Here is a 24,545-nt window from a genome sequence, read left to right as displayed (position 1 = left end):
CGTTTCGTTTTAGTAAATTTTCTCAAATACGCGTATTCTGGTAGAAATCGTATACTTTGGAGTAATCATTCATATACCAGTAAATATAGGATCTAGGAAAAACCTGTCATGTAAAGTCATCAGATCTAGATGTAAAACACAGACGGCGGCGACGTCAGAAAAGGTCGATATTCTAAATATCCATAATACAGTTATACCTATGGTATACTACTACCACAACGTTTGATTACTAACGTCGCCGACATACTTTCATACCATGCTTTTCCAGAACAATCAATACTTTTCAGGATATATTAAAGGGTCATTTACCCTCCTGAAACAGCCATGAAAAGTGAAAACGGATCATTCGCTCACCGTATCATGTGCTTTATACAAATGTCCACGCGGATTTGCAACAATGATAAATTTTAAACATTTTTTTCATTTTCAATTACATATCGCTCACTCCTTTCAAGAACGTCATAAATAAAAAAAAACTTGATTTTTCAGGAGAACGTTTTTAAAGTTTAAAAATATGATACAATGTATTAAAAATAAATATCAAGCGATTTATTGAACTTTTTACTGTGCATCAAATCTTTTTAAGTAAAACCTGACGGTTTTTTCTCCATTTAAAAAATATTTAGTTAATTTAAAAAAATAATTAAACAATACCTTTTATTCAAAATGCAAAAACAACACTTTCTGCCCTGCAGCGGGTAAATATTAAGTCAAAAATATGCCTCTTTTGCTGGGATAAAGAACATTTTCTGGGCATTCCGAAAACATGCACAACTGAAAATTGTCGATTTTTGATTTATGACGTTCTTTAAAGGAGTGAGCGATATATGTATCATTGAAATCAAAAAGCATTTAAAAATTGTATTTTTATTCTTCTTTTTATTTAAAATACGGGTTAGCCTTATCCGTATCCAATGAATGGGACTCGAGCTCAGGACCGTAGCCCAGCAGAGTAACCATACGCAATTGTGTATAATAAATTAAAACTGTTATATATATAATATGATGTGGTATGCAGATCGCTTTTTAGGCCACCTTTTAAAAATATTTATATTCAATAATTAAATTTCACCAGGTGACAAATAATGTGGGTTTGTTCGGATATCTTTGTCATAAAAATAATTTTTATTAATTTTTGTAGCGGCTATTGTAATGCTATGTTATGATCGCTTTCTCTAAGAAGAAAATATCCCGCGTTGAGAATTTCTGTACGGGTTTCATCCAATCAGAATTCCGAAAAAATAAAACCCCGGTAAAATTCTCGTATGCGGTAAATTGTACTAAACGCTGTAAATTAAAAATACCTACTAAAGTACTGACATCTTTGTCTATGATTGTGCAGGTGAATTACTTAGTCTGTGATTACTTTTTTCCTTTGCGATTCAAATATTTTTCTGTGGAGTTTTTCTTGCGGCCTACACAAAATAATTTTGTTTTTGGAATCGTAAGCTTAATTAACACTTAATAAAATAATATGGACGATCCTGATCTTGATGCGATAAGGAAGCAGCGCCTTGCACAACTTCAATCTCAATATGGGGTAAGAAATTTAATATCTGACATTATTTTTATACAACCTTGAATGTGTCAAACGTCAAACACACCACCAACATTTTTTATTACAATTTTGCAAATAATATGATTTTTTAATCACATTAATTGTTTGTTGTGGAATTAAATCTTAATTTGTGTATATATACTTTCATTTTGGTTAACTCAGTTGTTAGTTTTGATATATAAATTTAGAGGTTAAGTATTGCGGACTGGAGGTTGACATTAATTTTTGAGATAAGAATAGAATAAAATATTTATTCGTTAGTATCAATAATATATAAAGACTCTGTTATATTAAACACTGCACATCCTAGTTTGAAGAATTTTAATTGTCTTTTTTAAGTATTTAATATATCCACATTCAAGCTTCTTCCCTTAGAATAAAACCTTGTTTACAAAAAAAATTACAGCAGGGTCCTGGAGATGGAGGTCAAAATCCCAAGGCTCAAGAAGAGAGGGCTAAGGCAATGGAAGAAGCAAAGCACTCTATATTATCCCAAGTTTTAAGCCAGGATGCTCGGGCCAGATGTAAGTATTTTACGCATGTTTTTATTATACATACATCCTTAAGATTAAATCTTTGCAACTTTAATATTTTCGCAAGAGTTTTTTGTTGTGAATGTTACAATCAAATACAAAAACGTATATTCTGAATCACATATACTTTATTTTTCAACCAACAATTCTAAAATAAATAACATTCAAAGCTGCTCACTAATTTAAGGTAACATTGAACACCATTGTATGTTTTATAGTTTCAATACTGTAAGACATGAGGATAATATTTAAATCAATAAATATAACAAATTTTATCTATTTTTCTTCTTAAACAAACAAGTGTTGCAATTGGTGAAAAAAAATGTAATTATAACCGAATATATGAAACATTACCTGCGACCATTTTTGTATTATTTATTGATAGGAATCGTTTGTTTTGTTTTGTTATATATTTATGTAGAAGAATAACGCATTTATCAGTTACTGATAATGTTTGTATCTGGTATATTTCAGTAGTTTTTAGGGAAATAAAAAATATTTCATCCAATATAACAAAGGAGCAGTGCCAGACAGGTCACTTGGCACAGGCATTCAGACGCTTGCTTACAAGGAAAGGAAAATTATATGTTATGTTAATGCTCAAATGTGTATACAGTGAAACCTCTATCTATCGTTCCTCGAATAATCGTTTTCCCGGATGTGTCGTTTTTTTTCTTCTACCCCGAATTCATTTCATACAAAAATAGATCGCATCGATCGTTTCTATCCACCATTTTACCGCATTCATCGTTTGAATTATGCTACATATTTGATTTAATTTGTCTGTTTTTTTTGCTTTCTCTTTAATTTTCTGAATTTTGTTACATTCAACGACAATATTTCAACATGTGGGATACAGACTATCGAAAGCTTGTGTGATGGATACAGCAGAAGAGGTCTGAAGATCTTTGGGTTCTGTTCAATTTAGTATTTTTTTTTGAATAAATACATTTATTAACATCTAAAACTTGTATTCTTGAAATTTTCACCTACTAATGGTTATGCAGATTGGGAGGACGGCATCTTTACTCGATCGTATCTCCTTGTGTATTCACTTCTTTATCCCGCATTCATTGTTTTCCCGCATTTATAGTTTATTTCAATAGGTCCCTTTAAAAACGATAGATACAGGTTTCACTGTATTCCCCTTCATCAGCAATTGACGAGGTGCTAGACCTGGAGCTGCCCAGGACTTGAATATTACTCAGACTAATTGTACAATTTTTTGAAAAATACTTATATTATATTGAATTTATCTATGGAATCTTTATTGAAAAAATTTTGTTCTGTATAAACTACTAGCCATTAAAGACACAACTTTGCAACACACAATACTATTGAGATAGTATTTTTTTTATATTGAACTTTATGAAATTATTAGAATGTATGTAAAAAAATAAATGTATTCCTGCTCAGTCGATGTTATGTTTGTTTAAGAATTATGGTCTAAGAAGTTCAAAGTTATTTTACTTCTCTACCAGATTTCTTTACTGTATATAGAAAAACTAAATATTATGCATTGTCTTTTTTTTTGAGGAATAAAAAATAAAAATTGAATGTCATAATATCTGTTAAAAATTTTAGTCATTACACAGTATAAATATCACCTCATTTCGACATTTACTAGACTTTACTTTGTTTGTCTCTACACCACTTACATCTTTTATATTTATTTAATGAAAATGATTTTTGCAGTGAACACAATAAAGTTAGGAAAGCCAGAAAAAGGTCAAATGGTGGAATCTATGTTGGTGCGGATGGCTCAAAGTGGACAGGTCCGAGGACAAATCAGTGAACAGGAATTTATAGGAATATTAGAGTCTGTAAACCAACAAATGCCACGTAGCACATCGAGTGTCAAGTTCGATAGGAGAAGAGCCGCTCTTGATTCAGATGAGGATTCTTCCTAACATTTAATATCGCTTAAAAAATATGTATCTTATTTTAACTAATGAACTGATTTTTTGCTTAGTTTTTACATATATCACACAAGCTTATGTTTAATCTTCATTTATATTTTTTCTATTTTATATTCCTTAATTTCATGTATGTTAGATTTAAGCCATTGATATTAAATAAACAAGATTTTTACTAATGCTTTAAATATGTTTTTAATTTTTTAGACTTAAAAAAACTATTTTACAACAAATCAGTCCACCTCCATTGTAAAGCGGTTGACGTGTTTGCCTACTGTGCATGAGGTCTCAGATTCCGTTCCTGTGGGGGTTTAAGTAAATGTAAATTATTTTTACACTCAGTATTTATATAATACTACCTTAAATTTAATTCGAAGCGCACGACTGACCACAAACTTGCATGGCTAGCTTGGTCTTCTCAAAAACAAACCTAATTCCAAACATCTAAGATAAAACTGTTGAAGAGTCTGACATCATTATAAAATAGTAATGCAGATAAAAAAGGCCAGACATGTAGTCATAGAAAACACTCATATAAAGGGCTTCACCATATTTACTTTATACATATCACTCACTCCTTTCAAGAACGTTATAAATCAAAAATCGTCAATTTTCAGTTATGCATGTTTTCGGAATGCCCAGAAAATGTACTATATTCCAGCAAAAGAGGCATATTTTTGACTTAATATTTACCCGCTATAGAGCATAAAATGTTGTTTTTGCATTTTGAAGAAAAGGTATTGTTTAATTATTTTTTTAAATATATTAAATATTTTTCAAATGGAGAAAAAACCTTCAGGTTTTACCTAAAAAGATCTGTTGCACAGTAAAAAGTTTAATAAGTGGCTTGATATTTATTATTAATACATTATGTTATGTTTTTAAACTTTAAAAACGTTCTCCTGAAAAATCAAGTTTTTTTTATTTATGACGTTCTTGAAAGGAGTGAGCGATATGTAGTTACCACTAACAAAATAAAATATAAACTGTTAGATTGGGTATTATTAAAATAAAGAGATTACAAACAAATTCCTTTTATTTGTACACAATATATTTAAATACATAAGGACTAGCTTCATATAACATTTTACTACCAAACAAACATTAAGATTCATTTTATTATTAAATCATAAAAAAAAACAGAATGTCAATAACAGTGAACATCAATTAAAATACACATTTTCATATCCATTGGCACTTATTATTAAAGGAAAAGAAGAAAAATTTGTTCTTATAATTATTTCACAAAATATGGTGATCTCTCATAGATTTGTTGGTAAATCATGAATTGATTCCACAATTTCGTAGTAGTATCAAAATTCATTGGTTTAAATAGTAATACATATAATGGATCTGGAACACATAAAGGACATACACCGAGGTATCACCATTCATGTTATTGTGATTCTGTCGATATCAAAAGACTGAATTAAAAAAAAAATCTTGTAAATTACCACCTTAATTTTTAAACTTGAAAAAAATATAGGTACACAAATACTACATTCTAAAAATCCTATAATAAAAAAGACCAATATAAAATAGAGAATTATAAACAGTAATTATCTCTACAAATGATAGTAAAAAAATAACAAGTAGATAAACTTTTTTAAAAATTAGTACATGAAGGTGATAGCTTAATAATAATTTTATAATTCTGTTTGGCGAATAAAAAAGGGACATACACCTAAAAATTAAAATCATTAAAATGAATAATAGAGTCATTTACCTTTTTACAAATAGAACCCAATTGAACAGTGTTAACTAATGTTCTTAAGTACAGTGTCCTTACGTAAAGAAGAGGCTAAATATTTTGTACAAATGTAGAAAATGACTTGACTAGAATATAAAATTGTATACAAACTCGGATATACATGGTTTGTTTTTTCTTAAACACCATCTGGAACTTAATCTAGATACTTTGGAGGAATGACAAATATTTTATAATAAATGCATTTGTGAATGTACATATGGAATTATTAAATAAAATGGAAGCCGTTTCACTGTGGTAATACACGTCTTACTTTGATAAAAAATATATACTTCATATAGAAGTAAATAAACACATACATGTTTTGTATTTCTCCAGATCTCCGGACTGAATAAGCATTAGGTATACATAATAAATTTATTGATCATGTTGCTCATAAGAATTGTGATAAACAGATGTGTTCATTCTATCCAATTTCTTTTCACGGAAAATCTTCATCAACTTTTCATTTAAAAAACACCATCAAATCAACCTTCAGCAATAACCTAAAAATTCACAAGTTTATTAGCATAGCATTTAAAAATAATAATAAAAGCCTGTAATTATCACTAAAGAAATAAAAACTTGAGGTAAACTTCGAAATATCAAAACATTATATTTTTAATTGAAAATAGTTAATTGTACTTTTTATTAAAAATGAAAAGCCTTAAAATGCTGTTTTTACGTGACAATTTTTCTTTCTACTGTCTCCGATTAATAAATTGTTGAAAATGATTACCTGATGTAGATTATGCAATTTTAAGGGCAGGGCTTTAAAATGCATTTTTATATCTGTGGTCCTTATTCCTTCTTCTTGTGCTCAGCATCTTTAAAAATAATAAATTATATTTTATGAGTGAGATGTAAATGCATACATATGTATACACAACTAAACCTCTGGGCAAGTAAGTTCTTGCACAGTAAATTGTATTGTGTTTTGTTTTTTACATTTACAGCGTTATTGCATGTGATACTAACCTTCGACTTCTTCCTCTTCTGCATCCAAGATATCGGTGCAGCATACAGAGTAGAATATCAGAGAAAGGAAACCCAGAGGCAATCCAAATATCAGTGTAGTAAGAACTGGATTTCCTGTCCACATGTATTCCAGAGAAGTACGGGCTTGAAAATATACACGATAAAGCCGTACCAAGAATGAATCACCGCCATATACCTGAAAAAATGTATTAAAATCACTTTTATGATACGCTTGTGCACTACACGGAATTTTACCGTCCGGCAGTCCGTTTTTTTTTAAATAAAAGCGACTACAACGGTTTAGCGTGATCGAAATAACGCACCGTGATCAAGCACCGATCCAAAGAAAGACGGACAAAAGCACAAGCCAATCATCCGTTTTTTCATGCTAACCGGACTGCCGGACCCTTACCAGAAAATAATACTTTTGTAATTATGTATTGCTCTCACTCATAGCTATGTATTTATTTATTTTTCACCACTTAAATCCTTTTTTTTGAGCTACATCTTTTCCAATAATACTGGAACTTATAATAATAGAAGGGAGTGACAAAAGGCTTTTTTTGTATTTTAAAAAGTTTTGAAGTTTATTTGTTTATTTGATATATCCATAGGACAGTAAGGAGTTCTCATATGTTGATGTAATAAATATGAGTAACTTGAGTGTGGTGTTAAGAGTGGATGAACACCGGCAAATGTAATTTTTATTTTCTTTGCTTTTTCAGTGTGAACTCAAAAGGTATAATAAAAATTTGCTGTTTCAGATTAGGAATACATATTGACAAAAAAATTCATTATAAATCCATAATAATAAACTGAGTGCCAAAATGTTCAATTTTTTATTGATAATAATAGTAGTGAATGAGTAAATTAAAGCAATTGAAAAAACACTATTTGTAATGTTTTGCTTAGATAAAATATTTCAAATTTTGAATGTTTTACGTGCAAAAAAATTGTTAAGACAGACCACAATTTCATGTGTTTTTTTAATTATGTATAGTTAAATCCAAATTATTATTGCTTGCATTAATAGTAGTTGTGTGTCTTGTTAATTGCAAGTTATGAGACAAGTATTCATACGACATACAGGTAAATTAGAGATGTGGAATGAATTCAATTACTTACTGGAGCAGTTTGATTGTATATTTGTTCTAAGAATATGTGCACAGCTTCGGGAGTTAATTGGCTGGGATCATCTTCGGGAATGTGGTGATGTTTGGTTGTAGAGTTAATAACAAGTAAGTGTGGCACGGCTATAACTGACATCACAATGGAGTTAGACAAGTCTGGAGATCCAACCCACCCAAACTGAAAGTTCTTGTGCAGAATGTCTCTTTTTTGTCTGAAAATGTATGTGAAATCATTAATTAAATGCACAATCTTCGTACAACACCATAAATAGAGTATATTTAATTTTATTGTGTTGAGAAGTTAAAAAAAAAAACTTCCATGTGTTTAATGACCAATGAGACCAATTTCACTCAATGCAGATCATCTTCAGACTCCTAATCGTTATAATATGCCTTAGGAAACAGCTAGAAATAAACATAATATTTTATGCGACATGTGTTTTGAGATTCTTTTGCTCTTACTTGTAGTCAAATTCATTTCTATCTATTTCTTATAAATTGCGTCGCATATGTCTGAACATACCTTTTATTGGGTGAAAGTGCTTATTGGCCAATAAACAAGTGGAAGTGTACCAAGCATACTTTATTTTTAAATGAAAATAATAAGCATACTTCCAATGGAACACTTACAACAGAATTCCATCAATAAATGTCAATAAAAATATTTATCTCACGGTAAGAATGAATAATAATAATAAATAAGACAAAATACCGTATAACGGACTCGATCATATCACGGAACTCAGTTTCTTCGGGAGATATCTCGTTGAGTTTATTTTCTTCAACAACTGCTAAAACGAGGAATTTTTCCAGGGCCAGCAATTCATCAATATTAGCTCTGGATACCTTTGGAAACGTGCCGAATCTTTCAGCATTAAACCATTTGCTCATGGAAGTGTTAAGAAGGGTTTTGTCTTCTAAGATTCTATGATCCTCTGAAAAATAAAGACTGGGTTATATTTATTCCAAATTGGAATTAACTGCACTGCAATACAATAACATGCAAAGCCTTTTTTTAGTGTCCTGTCTGCAGGTAGAAGGAAGTCTTTAGAATGTACTACAAAAACAATTTAAAAATAATATTTCTTGAATTTCTTTATGCAATTGGCAGGAATCTAACCCCAGAGTTTTTATTGGTAGCCCATACTATTTGTAACCTTAACTGTAAGCATTGATAATAGCATAAACCGAGATTCCACTGTGTATAAGGAGAAATTAAAAATGTTTCACCTGGGAAAAAGTAGGGAGAATTGTCTTTGTAAACAAATGCGACAGGAATGTTATCAAGTGGAACATGTTTACTGGCCACGTCTTCCCAAGCCGAATGGAAATATGCCAGGTGTTGGTATTTCTCAGCAATATCGTAGTACATATCCTGTAATAATTCATGTTTTATACATATATTTTTTTTAATAATGTCATGTTTTTTTACCAATTATAGATAGACATAAGAATATAAATATAAAAGATTAAATCCCCGTCAGTCAAGAGCTTATTGATTTTTTTAAGAACCGAAGTTTAAAACAAAATTATTGAATTTTTTTTTTTTTTAAATGTTTAATAAAGATCAGCTGTTTGCGTAATAAGCTGTTTAAAAAAAAACATTACATTTTTTAAAATATATTTTTTTTATATTTACCCATAGAGGCCCCGATTGCTGTCCTACATAAGTGAAGAAAATTGGATTCTTTTCTTTGACATAATCAAATGCATCCGAATTAGAAATGACAGAAACGGGAGGTCCTGACATTCGCAATGCATAATTCACTAGTTCATCTTTAGTCTGTTCTCCGACGAATTCATGTTGCTTTGATCCCTTTAAACTAAAAACACCAAAATATGATTTAGTAATGAATAAAAAGTTATTGAGTACATTTTACATTTATATTGTGGAAACAAATGGGAAACAATTTTATTTGTGATTGATAAGTATATTTAACATCATTTTGATGGAATTTATCTTCCGCAACAGCTGGCATAATTTTAGAGGTGCGTAACTGACTATTTGAAATGATCAATATCGCATTATTCACAATTGAACATTCATTAGCGACCCAATTCTATATATGAGAGATTAGTGTTGGGGTACCGATAAACAGAAACATAGTTTTTTGTTCCTTTTTTTAAAATTCATGTGGCCTTAAAAAAAATTCCATGCCTGTTATGTACAAGGATTTCTTGCGTCTATTTTTATTTTTGCTTGCCTATATTTTTTAAATCAATTCCCTTGTTTCAATTAATATTGGATTCACCAATCTTACATCACAAATTGTCTCTAAACCAAATTTATAATCACTAAATACTTATAGTCTAACCACAATAACCATACTTACAACATAATGGTAGGGAAAGCCTTGATTTTGTAGTGCGTAGCAACAGCGGTGAACCGGGTACAATCTAATCTGGCAACCTTAACACTGGAAGTATGAAGTGCCTGAGCTACATGAGACCATACTGGGACGAGACGGTGGCAGTACGCGCACCAAGGAGCGTAAAACATCACCAGCCAGTGCCCTTCTTTATGAATTTCCAAAAATCTATCACTCAGTTCCAACACTCTTGAAGCATCATTGCAGCACACATAAGCTACTGAAATAAATGAAAAAAATATTTAATACAAACAATGAAGTGTGAACGTGGATAGTTTTAACTTAATTATCCTAATTGCTTACCTAGTGCAAGGAGATGAAACACGTATAAGGCCTTCATTACGCGGACCCGGTTTAATCTTATGAAACAAATATACTATTGTTCTACTTAAAATATTAAACACAGGAATTCTAACAAACACTTTCGACAAATACAACAAATCTTAAACGTTAAAAAGTATTTGACAGCCCGATATTATTTTGACTGATTTTGACATTACTGTCAAAAAAATTCCTATGGTTAATCGATATTCTTGTCTATGCAAAGTGTTACCGTTACAATAAAAAAGTGGTATACGTAATATGTATACGTATTTTTTAAGTAAAGTAACCCCAGACTTGGCTCCAATTTCAAAGAAAGTTCGAAAGTTGATTATGTATATTTGATAAGATATCAGCCAGCAAGATTTGAAATTTCCTTATTTTTTCCTGTGGTTCAAAAGCTCCGTGTAATAAAATCTTCAATCTCAATTATACCATTAATTAATAATACCATTTATTACACCAAATTATTTTGATTAGCTTCTCTAAATATTTTTTTCGTCCATGCATAACATTGCAAATTGTAAAAACTAAAGCAGTGCACATTAAATCAACATATTGTTACCTACATACATACCGAATGTGATAGTGTTTATTTTCCTCGTTTCTTGTTTTCCATTTAATTGTATCAAATAATAAATGGTCTCGGTTTGAATTTAATGTGCATAGTAACCGTACCTGTTAACTCATTTTTTTAAACAATGTTTTTTTCTTATGTATCTTTTTTATTAAACTTTATTATATTTTTAATTTACAATAGTATAATAATTTTTAATTTGTAATTACAATAGACCTCACAAAATGCTGTATTTTATAGAAGTAATTTCTAGAATTTTAATTAATTTTACTTTTAACTTTAATTTTAAAATAAAAGAAATAATTAAAAAAAAATATTCTTGATAAAAAAATAGTGAGTTTTTTGTTGTTGCCATTTTTTTTGTATCGGTGCGGGTGCGAGAGCAATATTTAATTTCATAAAAAATGTAAAAACTGGTTAATGAATCCAAAAGGTCGATTTTTCAAATACATCAAACCATTTAATCGGTTTCGTTTTTAACTGGTTTAAAAACCCAGTCCCCAGGATACTTTAGAAGGACGGCAGTATTATGGAAAGATATTTGTGTTACTGATTAGTTATGTTTTCTTATTTGTTTCCTTTCAACATGCAGTTTTTTTTAATATGCCTATTTCCTATACCCGTTTACAAATTGTTTATATTTTACATTTTGTCTCGTTAGTTTGAAAAAAAGGATCCTTTTTTACTTTCTTATTTGTGTTTCAATCTTTTAAACCTTAATCCCAAAATCAGTAATGGAAATTACTCATCGGGAATATTATATATGTGACTCATGTATGTAACATGTTTTAAAAAAAGTAATTAGGAATGTTCGGCTGTCCAAACTTAAAACACAGTAAGGGACATTTTTTTTGTAGTACGTTTTTTTGCATTTTTGGACTAAGTAGAATATACTTAGCCCAAAAATGCAAAAAAAAACGCGCTACAAAAAAATGTCCCTTACTGTGTTTTGAGTTTGGACAGCCGTGTAGCTTAACGTAACAAAACATCCACTCATACCTCCTAGTGTCCTAGTCATGTCCATTCAAATTACCATGGAAACCAGCACCTCCCTCAACACTGTTTACATGCACTTGGCAGTCGACTGTCGCTAGTGCTTACTGCTACAGCTAATGGCACCCTAGCTACACGTACCGATCGCATGTCTTGTTCATCAAAACTTTCAAACTTGTTTTTGAAAAACTCTACGAAAAATTATAATCACGTTTTTTAGGAGCCTTTGGAGAGCAGTTTTAATGTTGTTTTATAATTTTCAATAGACTTTAATTTTGAATCGAGAGTATGACTAACTTTAAGTTTAAACGTTTTTGCATTTCGTGTTTGCTATTTTTTGGTAATAATTAATCATGGGGCAATGCATGTGCTCTAATGCTGTCGAACCGGAACCGACAAAGGAAAAACTGGAGGTAAAGCTTACATTATATTTTGTATACACATTTAATTAATTACATTATTGTTAAATGAGAGAAATAAATAAATAACACTCAATTAATTTCATTTAAAAATTTCAAAATCCGGTTAAAATTTGTTCTATGCTGTTTAGAAATTACATGATTTTTTTCATAAATAAAGGTTTGAAAAAAACTTTATTAGTAGTGATAAGCAAGTTTTTTTTTATTATTATGAGGTCGTGATTATGAGGTTCTGATTTCTGACCGAGACCACGTTAAGATTAGCCAATTTTCATATATATAATATATATAAATATATATTTATATATATATATTTTTTTAAAGATAAATACATATTTGTGTTTTTATTATTTAGAAAAATACTTCAATTTCATACTATTTCAGCAAGCCTTAGCGATTTATTATTAGAAATAGGTATCAGATCGTGGTAGAGTGGGTTCGAACCGAGAAACTCTGACTCAAGAGTATACGACACTAACCACGGGACCACAACGCGAAATATAAAAGTATTATTAATGAACGAGAAAAAACAATAGTTCTGTGATTTTTTATATTTCTGTAAGTTATTTCATATATTCAACTATTTTTAAAGTATCGTGAACTTTTACGGGGCCCGTAGGTATTTTGCTTGTTGTTTTTTTATAAATAAAACATAAAGCTAATGACTATCTTTATTTCAGCATTCAAGAAATGGCAACAATGGTGATGCGAGTGAAGTTTTGGAGGCGAAAAAACGTTCCTGTACGGATATAATATTCCTAATTATTTTCGTGTTGTTTATAGTCGGATTGGTGAGTAATTTTGATTTATACATATTTAAGTCAAAGTGAAATAATACATTATTTTTAAAATGTTAAGTTCGTAATAAAATATCAAAACGGTGAGAATAATGTGTTTTTTTTTGTAATTTGAATATATGAAGTTGTTTTGCCCTAGTTTTTTTTAATTGATCAATAATTTATATATATTTATATATAAATTATTGATATATATATATATATATATATATATATATATATATATATATATATATATATATATATATATATATATATATATATATATATATATATATATATATATATATATATATATATATATATATATATATATATATACGAGTAGGATTAAATTATGGTAAAAATGATTAAATATAAATTAATATAGCTCGTTTATAAAGGACTAAATAAATTATTATCAGGCGCTAGTACATTATCTAAATAATATCAGACTAGTTAAAGCTTTTGCCTATTATTAGGAGTACTTGCTACCTGCAAAATACAATAAAACTATACACAACAAAATATTCGTTGGTAAAATACGCATTGGACTTATGCAGTTTTATATTAAAGGACAATAATAGGATAATAGCATTGTCAAAAATATACGTAAACTGTTTTGCATGTGAAACATTTAACCATAAGATCTATTGAGCGACCATTTTGTCATATCAAATAATTTATACAAATTCGTTAGTTTCATGTAACTGTTAATTTTTAAAAACCTATATAAAAATCTAAAAGTTAATTTAAAAAAAACGCCCTTCCCCTCCCTCATGCCACTTTTAATATAATCTGATATTATTGAAGGACCCGCAAATCCTCTATTTCAGAGGTTTGTCTGCAAAGAGGATAAGTAAGGTTAGGGAAGGTAGATGTGAAAAATATATCACAAACTCCCAGAGCGATAGAAAATAAATATTTCTAGAATTCATTTGAATCCTTGACTCGAGTTTCGCAGTCGAGCATCTACCCCACTTCGCTACGGCACCTGCTGTAATCATTTAGAATACTACTTATATTAGGCACGATTATTTTGAGTTGTTTTTACTAGTCGAGTTCATACGACTAAGCTATTTCTGAAACTAATATTAGTTTTTTAAACTAGTATTCGTTTTTTTTCATTTTGTAAATTGATGAATGGTTTAGTTAAAAATCAATATTGACCGGACCAATCTGCTGAAAGTGACAATCATCAAGGTCTATTCTCTACTAAGATTAAACTAGTTGTAACATAAATATTAGTTTTCTTTGTCACGATCATTACCCTGGCCTGTATAATTTACAATTTGTATAATTTGATTATTCCACTTATCGCACCATTAGCAATTGTCTGACGGTATCACATACCGATAATTGCTATGTCTACCGTGAATATTCTGATAACTTTGCATCTGGCCATGTGAGTTGCACTACTTGAAGTCCATTTGTTATCCAAAAACTTATACGAGTCCTGTTAAAAACATCCTTATTTTCTTTATAAATATTTCTCACAAAATGTCGTGAACTTATCAAGATATTTAAATGGTTTTAATGATCCACAAAGATTTTTAATAAACTTGTATTATCCCTAAATCAATTTATTTATTTTTTATTTAAACAAATTTTAAAAATGAATGGGGGTGACAGGAAAATTAATCTGCAAAAGTGATTTGTTAAAATTCATAACGAAAAAATTATGTATATGTATGTTTGTATATATATATATATATATATATATATATATATATATATATATATATATATATATATATAATATATATATATATATATATATATATATATATATATATATATATATATATATATATATATATATATATATATATATATATATATATATATGTGTGTGTGCGTTTAGTAAAAATGAAAATGTATTTTCCTGTTTCCATGTACACAGGGAAAATGAGTCACATTATAATGTGACATTTTATAGGTAACTATTAATTATTGATTTGTAGATTAATAAAATCGCTACAAGGCTAATTGATGTTATGACATGTAATGATGTGTATAAATCTACTCCACTGTTTTTCAAATATTTTCTGTAAATTTCCGCATAAAATAAACGTCAACAACATGACTCCTTTCTCTCAAGTTGCAGGCAATAGTTTAAAAAAAAACCTTTTCCTTATAAACAATTTTGAAAATTAGCTTCAAAAGTGTAATTATTGACAAAGTACCTAGTATGTTTCACTAAATAAAAATGACAAATGATATATTTGTAATGGCATTTGTTAAATGCGAAATCGATAGCGATATTAGGAAAAATGTTATAAGAGTACCTACTACACATTAGTAAACAATCAGACTCTGGAAAAAAATTGTCAATCGTAAATATGAAGAAAAATATAATTTTTTTAACTATGTTTTATTTTCTTTTTCCATCAAAATAATATTTTATGAGATTAGGATATTATTTTTATACAAGCAAATGTGCACCTTCGTAATTATTTATTAATCATATTTTTTATACAATAATGACCTTGTACTGAATAGGTAAAGTGTAGGTATGTGACTGAAATTTCAAGGTGAGATAATATTATTTAAATCCATGTTTTTACTTAATTTTATAGAGCAAATATGCTGGTTATATTTATATAGCAACAATCTTGTTTCAGTAAAAATTGATTTACAACTAAAACATTCATTTAAAATTAAGGTTTTTTGTTCAGTTAATTTTTATGTGTTTCTTATATTCAAAGATGACCTTACTTAAGAAATATATAAAACATTATTTACGCCAGCTATTGTCACAGTTAAATTTTTAAGTTATTGGGTCGTCTTTTTGTCCACTTCCATGGTGTAGAGGTTTACGAATTCGAGTACCGTGCTATAGATCAAGGGTTCGAGACCCAGGGGTTTGAAATAAATATAAGATAAATTTTACTCTATGTTCAGTTCATGCCCTATGGACCATTGGGTTCGAATGAGGGTTAGGGGAAAGCATTTTGAAGTATAACAATTGACGTATGTACTAGAATTTAATAATTGTTTATTTATTTGGATATAGTATGGTAAAATAATTTATGTCTTGATACTTATTTTTTTTTAAACATTAATTGTATACATTTATTTAAAGAACAATATTAAACATATTAAAAATATTTTTTGCAGAGACCCACCATATCACCTTGTGTGTCTTGGCGGTGGAGTTCTTTTTACATACATTATTGTTTTTATCCATTTTAACCTAATATACACACAAAAAAGAGAGAGGAAATGAAGAATATCAATTTTTTTTCAAAAATGAAGAATATCAATTTTCATGGAATTAATTTTTGATCATTTACCCATTCCTTTATTTTGCCTTTGTTCCATATTTTATTTTGACCTCTAATCTCCGTCGGCAACAAATTAAATATTAAAAATGTTGAAAGTAAAAATATATTTTGCGCTGTCAGCAAAAAAATTAAATCAGTTCCGAAATAATGTGCGTCAACTGGCAATAACACTTAGACGAAACCGTCGTTTCTAATACAGACAGTTATCAATTTTCCATAGCATGAAAAAAAGTTATTTAATATTTCGATTTGTGCCTTTGTATAAGACAATAGTTACATACAAAATCAATTCGGCCAAAAATTAGCCTTTATCGAAAATGACGATTTTTTCGTTGCGAAAGTCTAATAATGTTCTTTAGCAATTAATTTCAAGTTTGAATTAAAGAAATTCAATGCCTCATGTTTTCTTTTCTCTATGCTTTACTTTTTAATGGGTCCCTTTTACAATCGAACTGATAAATGAACTTTTCCACATTTCAATAGGTACCATGCAAATATGTTTCACTGACTTGTCTCTATTCACAGTGACGAGCAATTTTACATTTTGTAACAAGCAAAATACCCTGTACAGTTCGCTGACTTTTGCCAAATCGATCAGAAACGCGAGTTGCTACAAATTCATTCATAAGGCTTCTCAAGCCGATGTATACATAAGGTTCAGAGGTGATAAAAAATACAACAGGAACATCAAATCTCAAAAACTCAGTTTTTTTCATTAATCGAAAATAATGTTGCGAAAAATATATGGGCGAATGAAATTATTTATCATTATAAATATTTTACACTGTCATTTACAGTTTGATGGTTCATTTACAAATAATAAAACATACTTTTCTCCTAATAGTATGACATTTAAATTCAGACATTATATGTACAGTAGATATTGTCGTTTCTTTTAATGAATATGTATTATTGATTATTCATATCCAGCCACATTCTTTCGGCGTAAAATTCTCAATTATGAATAGGTACTTTGACTATAAATTTTATTAAACAATATCATAAAGAATATTCAATATTTTAAAACCAAATTTATGCAACATAAAGAGCTTCATTATTCTTACGTCGTTGTTCCTAAATAATTAGGAGAAAAACAATTTCGTATTTTAGGAAAACCCGCAAAAACAAAAAACATATAAACGAAGTTAGTCATCATCAAAATAGCTTGGCACAAAAAGATATTTGAAATCAAACAGTTTTAGTTCGACGTAACATCACACGTTTGCGACACCAACATGTTTGCCTAAAGCTAAAAAAACAGTTGGAAAAGTCGCGTATTACTAGCCAATGATTGTCAATAATAAATTGATTTTTCTACAACCGAAAAAAGTTGGGGTGATGTCATTTCCCGGGCTAATGTATTATTTCCGTAGGTAGTACTCTGTACTTACATTAATGATGTCAGGGATGTTCAGATAGTACATATGAACACAGATAGTTATCAACGGAATGTACAATAATAAGTAGATACATACTTACAAAATAATATTAATTTGTCAAATAACTTCAGGGTATAAAATTGGTGTCAATTATTGACCTCGGCCCGCTTTAAATGTCTTTTTTACGTGAGGTACGCAGATTGTCTAGTTAGGGGCTAAAGAAAAAGAGATCCTCAACGATTCCTCAAAGATTCAACTCAAATTGTTTCTGTTCCAAAAAACATTACCAATCCTTGTGAGCCGTTCATCTCGAGAGAATCGATAAATTTTAGTATTGTTCGAGTTATTCAAGCTAGTATGAATATGAGTAAACTCTGAGTGCTAGCCATTTCTGCTATTCTCTCGTATTCCTCCCTTACTTGTTTTCCACATAGCTGTCCTAGGCACCCTAAGGCACCCTAAGCTTCTTCACTTCCCATCAGGTATATAAAATACACTCTTACATCCAAGAAACTGGATCTGGACTAATTACCTTACTTTTATAAAATGAATGATCAAGTTTACACCGCTTCGATCCGTAAACGGATGGGGGTCAAAGAAAATTGGGGACCGCACGTAGAATAAAATATCAAAAGTTGATAAAAAATTATTCTTCTAGTCCCTAACACCCAAGTGGTTTATGGGACAAATTGTTAACTCGATCTTGGTTTGTTTTTTACCTATACCCTTTGTTTGATTTGTACCTATAAATAAAAAAGTAATAATAACTGAGTGTAATGATAAAATACCAAAGATACATAATTCTTAGAAAATATTTTGTTTTAAAAAGAGCTTTACCTTTGTTATACCATAACGAGTTTTATCCAGGAAAATATATATTTCTTTGTTCAGGTAATTTTATAAACGGACTTCGTTTCGATATTGAAAAAACCCCGAGAAATCAACTCTCTAATTATTGAAACTGATTAGAATCCATTAATTTAAGTGTAGGATTTTCATTTATAGTATCTTTAGAATCGATACATCGATGTGGTAAACAAGGAAAATAATGAGTCCAACGTTCAATGTCATATGGTTTATGCTGGTATTTTTAACATGATTTAAATAAAGTTTTTCCGGGTGATATACATGTAAATATATATATATATATATATATATATATATATATATATATATATATATATATATATATATATATATATATATATATATATATATATATATATATATATATATATATATATATATATATATATATATATACATATATATATATATGTATATATATATATATATATATATATATATATATATATATATATATATATATATATATATATACATATATATATATATATGTATATATATATATATATATATATATATATATATATATATATATATATATATATATAAATATATATCCGAGAGATTTATTACCGCACATATATGCGGAACTTAATTTTGTTTTCGTTTTAAGATAACTGAAAAAGCTTTCCTGAAAGTAAGACGTTAAAAACACGTTAGCTTTTGTTATATGTCATTCCTAAAAATAAGGTTTTGATCAATGCAGTCTAGTTCTTCTGGGTCATAAATAAATCAGCTATAATGACAACGAATTTTTTTTTATTGTTTTTTTTAAATTTCATAAATATTTTATATGCCATTATTGAGTGCATACGAGTGTGTTGTTATTTTGTTTAATACATTATCGTGCGCACAGGTCGGGCTGATAGGGTACTGCGTGTACTATGGAGACCTTTATAGGATCATCAATGGGTACGATGACTGTGCCAACGTATGCGGAAGACTCAACATGGAAGAGATCGACCCGAGAAGCAGCTGTAAACGGGAAGACATGACGAACAAGAGGTAAGTTACTTTTAATTAAAACCTCGAAAGTTTAAAAATTTGTAGAAGATAAAATTGTTAGTAAATTGCGTCGTAGTAGACGTGGCAGATCTCCATTTTTTTTAACTGCGCAACCCGTCTGACTTGTCTGGTGATTTTTGGTGGTAGCGAAATCCAATGAGAATGAGTTATTACCTGGGCTTTTTTTTAAACAAAAAAGGTCCCAGAACTCACTTCATGTCAAGCTTTTTACTGAAAAAAATATATACTTAATGTATATTTAATTTATAAAAAATAAAAACAAATCTTTGAAATATTCATTACAATACAATATTTTACTATTTTGATGAATCAGCGGGTATGTATGATGAGATGCATGAACGTGGAAGAGGCGAAGAATGTTTGCAAGACAGAGTGGTGTGGCGTTCTATTCTCTCTGCCTACTCGTGCGGGGATTCGGGATGGTTAGTTGGTTAGTTTTTTTTTATGAATTATATAAATAAAGATTGTAATTACGTAAGCACAAACATTGTTTCGTCTAATTGATTTTGAAAATTTAAAAAAGTCCTTGAAAAAAGTGCCGGAACGCCGTTCCACCGTGTTACACGGAAAAAAATCCCTGGTTATTACAATTTATAGGATGTTTCTGATATTATATTGGAAGTAGTTATTATTATTCAGCGGTGATGGTGCGATAATAATAATAATAATTTTGGATAATTTATATAGCGCCATTTTCGTTAAATACTACCTCAAGGGCGCTTATACAGAAGTGGATTATGACATGAATATGATAATGATAGATGAAAAAATATTTTAAAGAAAAACGTCGTCAATCTGAGTCTGGGATGTCACAAATCTAAAGAAAAATAATAACTTTTTTTACTTAAAGTTTTTTACTTATAGAAACCCATAAAGGTTGGATTTTGTCGCTACCGGAAATCATAAGACCAATCGGATGGTTTGCCTTTTAACAAACGATTTTTTTGTAAAAATGTGTGAAAATACAAACATAAGATTTTAAATTATTATTTCCCTCTTTAAGGCCCAGTTTTCATTTTCAATTTTCTTTTTCCCAGTTTAAATTTTCTTTAAACCCAGGTGACATTGAACGTATTTGAAATTTTTACTTCATACGCCGTTTTACTATTGCAAAAATATTTTTTTTCAATAATACAAGATAATAAAGAAATACACAATTTTGAAAAGAAAAGAGTTATTGAATGGTAAGTAGAGTAATGAAAATTGATAAAAATATTTTTCCAATATTCAATTTATTTTATAAAAAAAATTTGGGGGTGGAGATCAAGAGAGACCGTAGAGATGCCCACTATGTAACCCCTCGCGCAGCCGGTGGCTTACTGAATTTTATGTTTGCGAGTAAGGCCTTGAAGAGTTTTTACGATTAAACATGTTTATGTCTTCTTACACTTTTTACATCTTCTTACAGTATTCCATATAGACAATGTAAGTTTTACATATATTTTTAGATTGCTAGTAATTAATGCAGCCGGCCAAAGTAAAGTAGAAAAAAGTAAACTGCACAGAGCTTGCGTCGAGACTTGTGACGATGCTTCATAGTAAGTATTTTACATACCTATATCCTATATGTATAAAATAACGTACAGTAGTACCTACCTAACAATAAAATATCGGTTTATTCATTCATGCTATTATTTTATAATTTTGCACGCGATCAATCAATACTAGGAACAAGTGCATATTTACTGTGTAATATGGAATATTTCACAAGTAATTAGGTTATACACTAAAACTGTAAAAAAGTACAATTATTTCATTTCAATTTATTGTGAAATTGACCTAAAGGGACTCGTACACATTAACAGTGTAAGTTACACATATAAGTAAGGGTACGGGTATACAACCCCGAGTGCTCTAGTCATTATTCCATTCTCCCTTTTCTACCTACAATTCCTCCTCGATTTTCTTTCCCATTTGGCAGTGATGTCCTGCATCCTGTAATCTTTCGCTCTGGTCATCTTTATCCCATCAAATAAATTCCACTTTACTTAGTGGAATCCACGAATCTGGATTGATACCTTGCCTTCATATAATAATTGAGCCACCGATCTGATGCGGTGCCCTTTGCACCATTGCTTGCAAATATGGGTCAAAGAATTAATATTTACCTCGAAATATTATATCTATGAAAATAATTATTTTTATTAATATCGTTAAATGTGTTTTACACACGATACACAATGTTGCCATATATTTATCTAGATATTTATTATTATTATTATTACAGCAGAGAATTTGTCAATCGCTGTGTTCCTAAACAGAGTGAGAAAATAATAAACACATTTTTCTCTAAAACTGGATTGACCAATTTCTTCGAGGAGGTTACGGAAGATTTACATCTTTGTTGGAGAGAAATTGTTTACTTATGCCTTATTGCATTCGGTGAGTTTATATAAAACATTTTTTTGAAATTTCTTTTTTATTTATTTTCGGAAATCTAATTCGGAAAATCGACATATTTACGACAGTTTTATGAACAAAAACACAACCTTATTTTAAACCAATTTTGAGAACATACATTTCGTATATCCGATTGGTTTCAATAACCTTGCATCCTTCAGGGATACATATAAATGTACAATTTATATCCCCGAAAATAATTATGATTTGGCATTTTTATTTATGGGATATTTTATTTTTACTGTACACAGTACTACAACCTTCCTACCAGGGCCGTATTAACCTTTAAGTTAAAAGGGCTAACCTATTCAACGAATGTTTTTCCTTATTTTATTTCTCTCATTTTTTTTCTTAAAGCGTGTTAAGATTTTTTGTAAAGTTATACTTATTTTCAAATCATAACTGTCATAAATCACTTTTTTTTTTTCGAAAAAGTTGCATAAAAGCTTCTTTCAAAAAGGTTTCGTTAATTACTTGGCCCCTTTTCCAACTAACTTTAAGCTTAAAATGATATATTCCGTATTTATTATCCTGTTAAAACGTGTTAAGATTTTTTTAATAATGTGTTAATAATGTGTGTGAATAATTTATATTTCAGTGTTTTCCATTATAATTCTAATACTATTCCGTTACGTGGTTGGATTCGTAATATGGCTTGTACTGATTGGAGTTGCACTCACCACTATTATAGGAACTATTTTCCTTTGGTAAGTCTATAATTGTACATACCGTAGTCATACGGAGAAAGTGACCAAGTGTATTTCTTACAAAAACGTGATCATTGACTATTTGATATCTTACTAGCTTAATATTGCCCTGAAAAAAATCCTAACGGGCTTCGAGTTTTTTTAAACTTAGAAGTAAAATATATTGACTTGTTAAAAACGAGTAACTGCATCGATGTTTGTTTTCTTGCCAAGCAAAAGTGGCTTAAATGGCCCTCCTGAAAAATTTACGTTTTGTTAGTTGGTCACTTTCTCCTGTACGACTACGATACGTATAGTTGTTGCTCCACATGTTGCATACTAAGGCGTTAGCTTTCCACATGTATTTTATTTTCGTGTCAATAACTTTACAATTTATCCAAACTTTTTCAAATTTTCAATCAGGGTCTATTGGATATTTCATAAAACTCAAACCTCGTTTTTTAACCACTTTAACCAAAAATAAAGTGGATTATTTTTGTTAAAGTTTATGAATTGTTACACAAAGCATCAATAAAAAAATTTTTAGAGTTTTTCTTTGTCGTTTAATTACATAGTAAAATGATGGTAAAACATTAAGTTTTAAAGGTGTCTCAACTTTTCAACAATTGAAACCTGTATATATGAAATGGTATTAGAACCTTCCGCGTACGGGTAAGGTTTTCGTAAGATTGTAGCGCCATCAGTTGAGGAATTGGTGAAGTATTTATTAAGCTTGTTCAGTTTGAAGTTTTATCTTAACTTCTGTCGTTAAAAAAACAGCTAGCACAAAATCGTTATCTTTTTGCTAATGATTTTTTCCGGATAAATCGATTTGAAGAAAGGTTCCAAATTGTCAAACGCTGCCTTTTCATTGCAAAATAATAACTTTAATAGGCACATGGAAATTATTGACTTAGTGTTCGTTTCGACCGCGCAGGGTGACCTGGGCGGGCGAGCGCCGCGAACTGAGTGGGGTGCCGGAGGAGGCGCGCAGCGAGGTGAGCAAGCGGCGCGCCAACAGCTACCTGGCCTACTGCGTGCTCGCGAGCCTCGCCACGGCCGCCGTGCTGCTCGTGCTGCTCGTCATGCGCAAGCGCATCCAGCTCGTGGTGCAGCTCTTCCGGGAGGCGGGCAGGGCCATCGCCAGCATGCCGCTGCTGCTCCTGGAGCCTGTCATGGTGAGCCACCCTGCCTCCTTACAAAGCTACTTCGGTCATAGTTAAAAACCGAATGAAGTATATATGTATATATTGAATGCTATCCCACCGCATTCCCAGATCTGATACAGAAGCATCTAGACTTGTCGCGGCACCCTGCCTCCTTGTAAAGCTATCTCGGTCATAGGTGAAAACCGAATGAAGTATATATATTGCATGCTGTCCCACCGCATTCCCAGATCTGATACAGAAGCCTTTTCTAGGCTTGTTGCGGCACCCTGCCTCCTTAAAATGCTACCTCGGTCGTAGGTAAAAACTGAATAAAGTATATATATTGAATGCTGTACCATCTGATACAGATGCATCTAGGCTTGTCGAGACACCCTGCCTCCTTGTAAAGCTATCTTGGTCATAGGTTAAGACCGA

The 24,545-nt window shown here is 30.0% G+C and overlaps 3 protein-coding genes across 4 annotated transcripts in view; 2 read left to right on the top strand and 1 right to left on the bottom strand.

Moving 5' to 3' along the window:
• Positions 1-1,356: 1,356 nt before the first annotated feature.
• On the top strand, positions 1,357-4,571 carry PDCD-5 (programmed cell death 5). The gene is made up of 3 exons (XM_088275178.1): positions 1,357-1,540; positions 1,965-2,082; positions 3,787-4,571. Exons 1-3 carry the CDS (start codon positions 1,475-1,477, stop codon positions 3,999-4,001), a joined length of 399 nt encoding a protein of 132 aa, XP_088131304.1. The 5' UTR covers positions 1,357-1,474; the 3' UTR covers positions 4,002-4,571.
• A 454-nt stretch (positions 4,572-5,025) lies between these two features.
• Positions 5,026-10,749, bottom strand: Tmx3 (Thioredoxin-related transmembrane protein 3). Of its 2 annotated transcripts, none has more exons than XM_088275161.1 (9): positions 10,535-10,749; positions 10,196-10,451; positions 9,502-9,685; positions 9,093-9,237; positions 8,575-8,797; positions 7,858-8,074; positions 6,733-6,928; positions 6,494-6,581; positions 5,026-6,260 (listed from the first exon to the last, which is right to left on the bottom strand). In XM_088275161.1, the coding sequence occupies exons 1-8, from the start codon at positions 10,569-10,571 to the stop codon at positions 6,556-6,558; spliced, it is 1,284 nt and encodes a 427-aa protein (XP_088131287.1). In that variant the 5' UTR covers positions 10,572-10,749; the 3' UTR covers positions 5,026-6,260; positions 6,494-6,555. The 2 variants fall into 2 exon arrangements, with proteins under 2 accessions (XP_088131287.1, XP_088131294.1); XM_088275168.1 differs by having other exon boundaries at positions 10,196-10,448.
• A 1,726-nt stretch (positions 10,750-12,475) lies between these two features.
• The window catches only part of LOC148312674 (choline transporter-like protein 1), a 19,468-nt gene continuing 7,398 nt past the window's right edge, over positions 12,476-24,545 (top strand). The window contains exons 1-7 of the mRNA XM_088275462.1: positions 12,476-12,535; positions 13,222-13,332; positions 19,707-19,855; positions 21,325-21,414; positions 22,104-22,258; positions 22,875-22,983; positions 23,900-24,140. Coding sequence (XP_088131588.1) covers positions 12,476-12,535; positions 13,222-13,332; positions 19,707-19,855; positions 21,325-21,414; positions 22,104-22,258; positions 22,875-22,983; positions 23,900-24,140 — 915 coding nt within the window. The remainder of the gene's footprint in view (positions 12,536-13,221; positions 13,333-19,706; positions 19,856-21,324; positions 21,415-22,103; positions 22,259-22,874; positions 22,984-23,899; positions 24,141-24,545) is intronic.

Source organism: Brachycentrus maculatus, unplaced genomic scaffold (genome assembly GCF_059751285.1).
Source record: "Brachycentrus maculatus isolate JH-2025_06_01 unplaced genomic scaffold, ASM5975128v1 h1tg000036l, whole genome shotgun sequence".
In the NCBI taxonomy this organism is placed as follows: Eukaryota; Metazoa; Arthropoda; class Insecta; order Trichoptera; family Brachycentridae; genus Brachycentrus; species Brachycentrus maculatus.
This window is presented reverse-complemented; position numbering and strand designations above follow the sequence as displayed.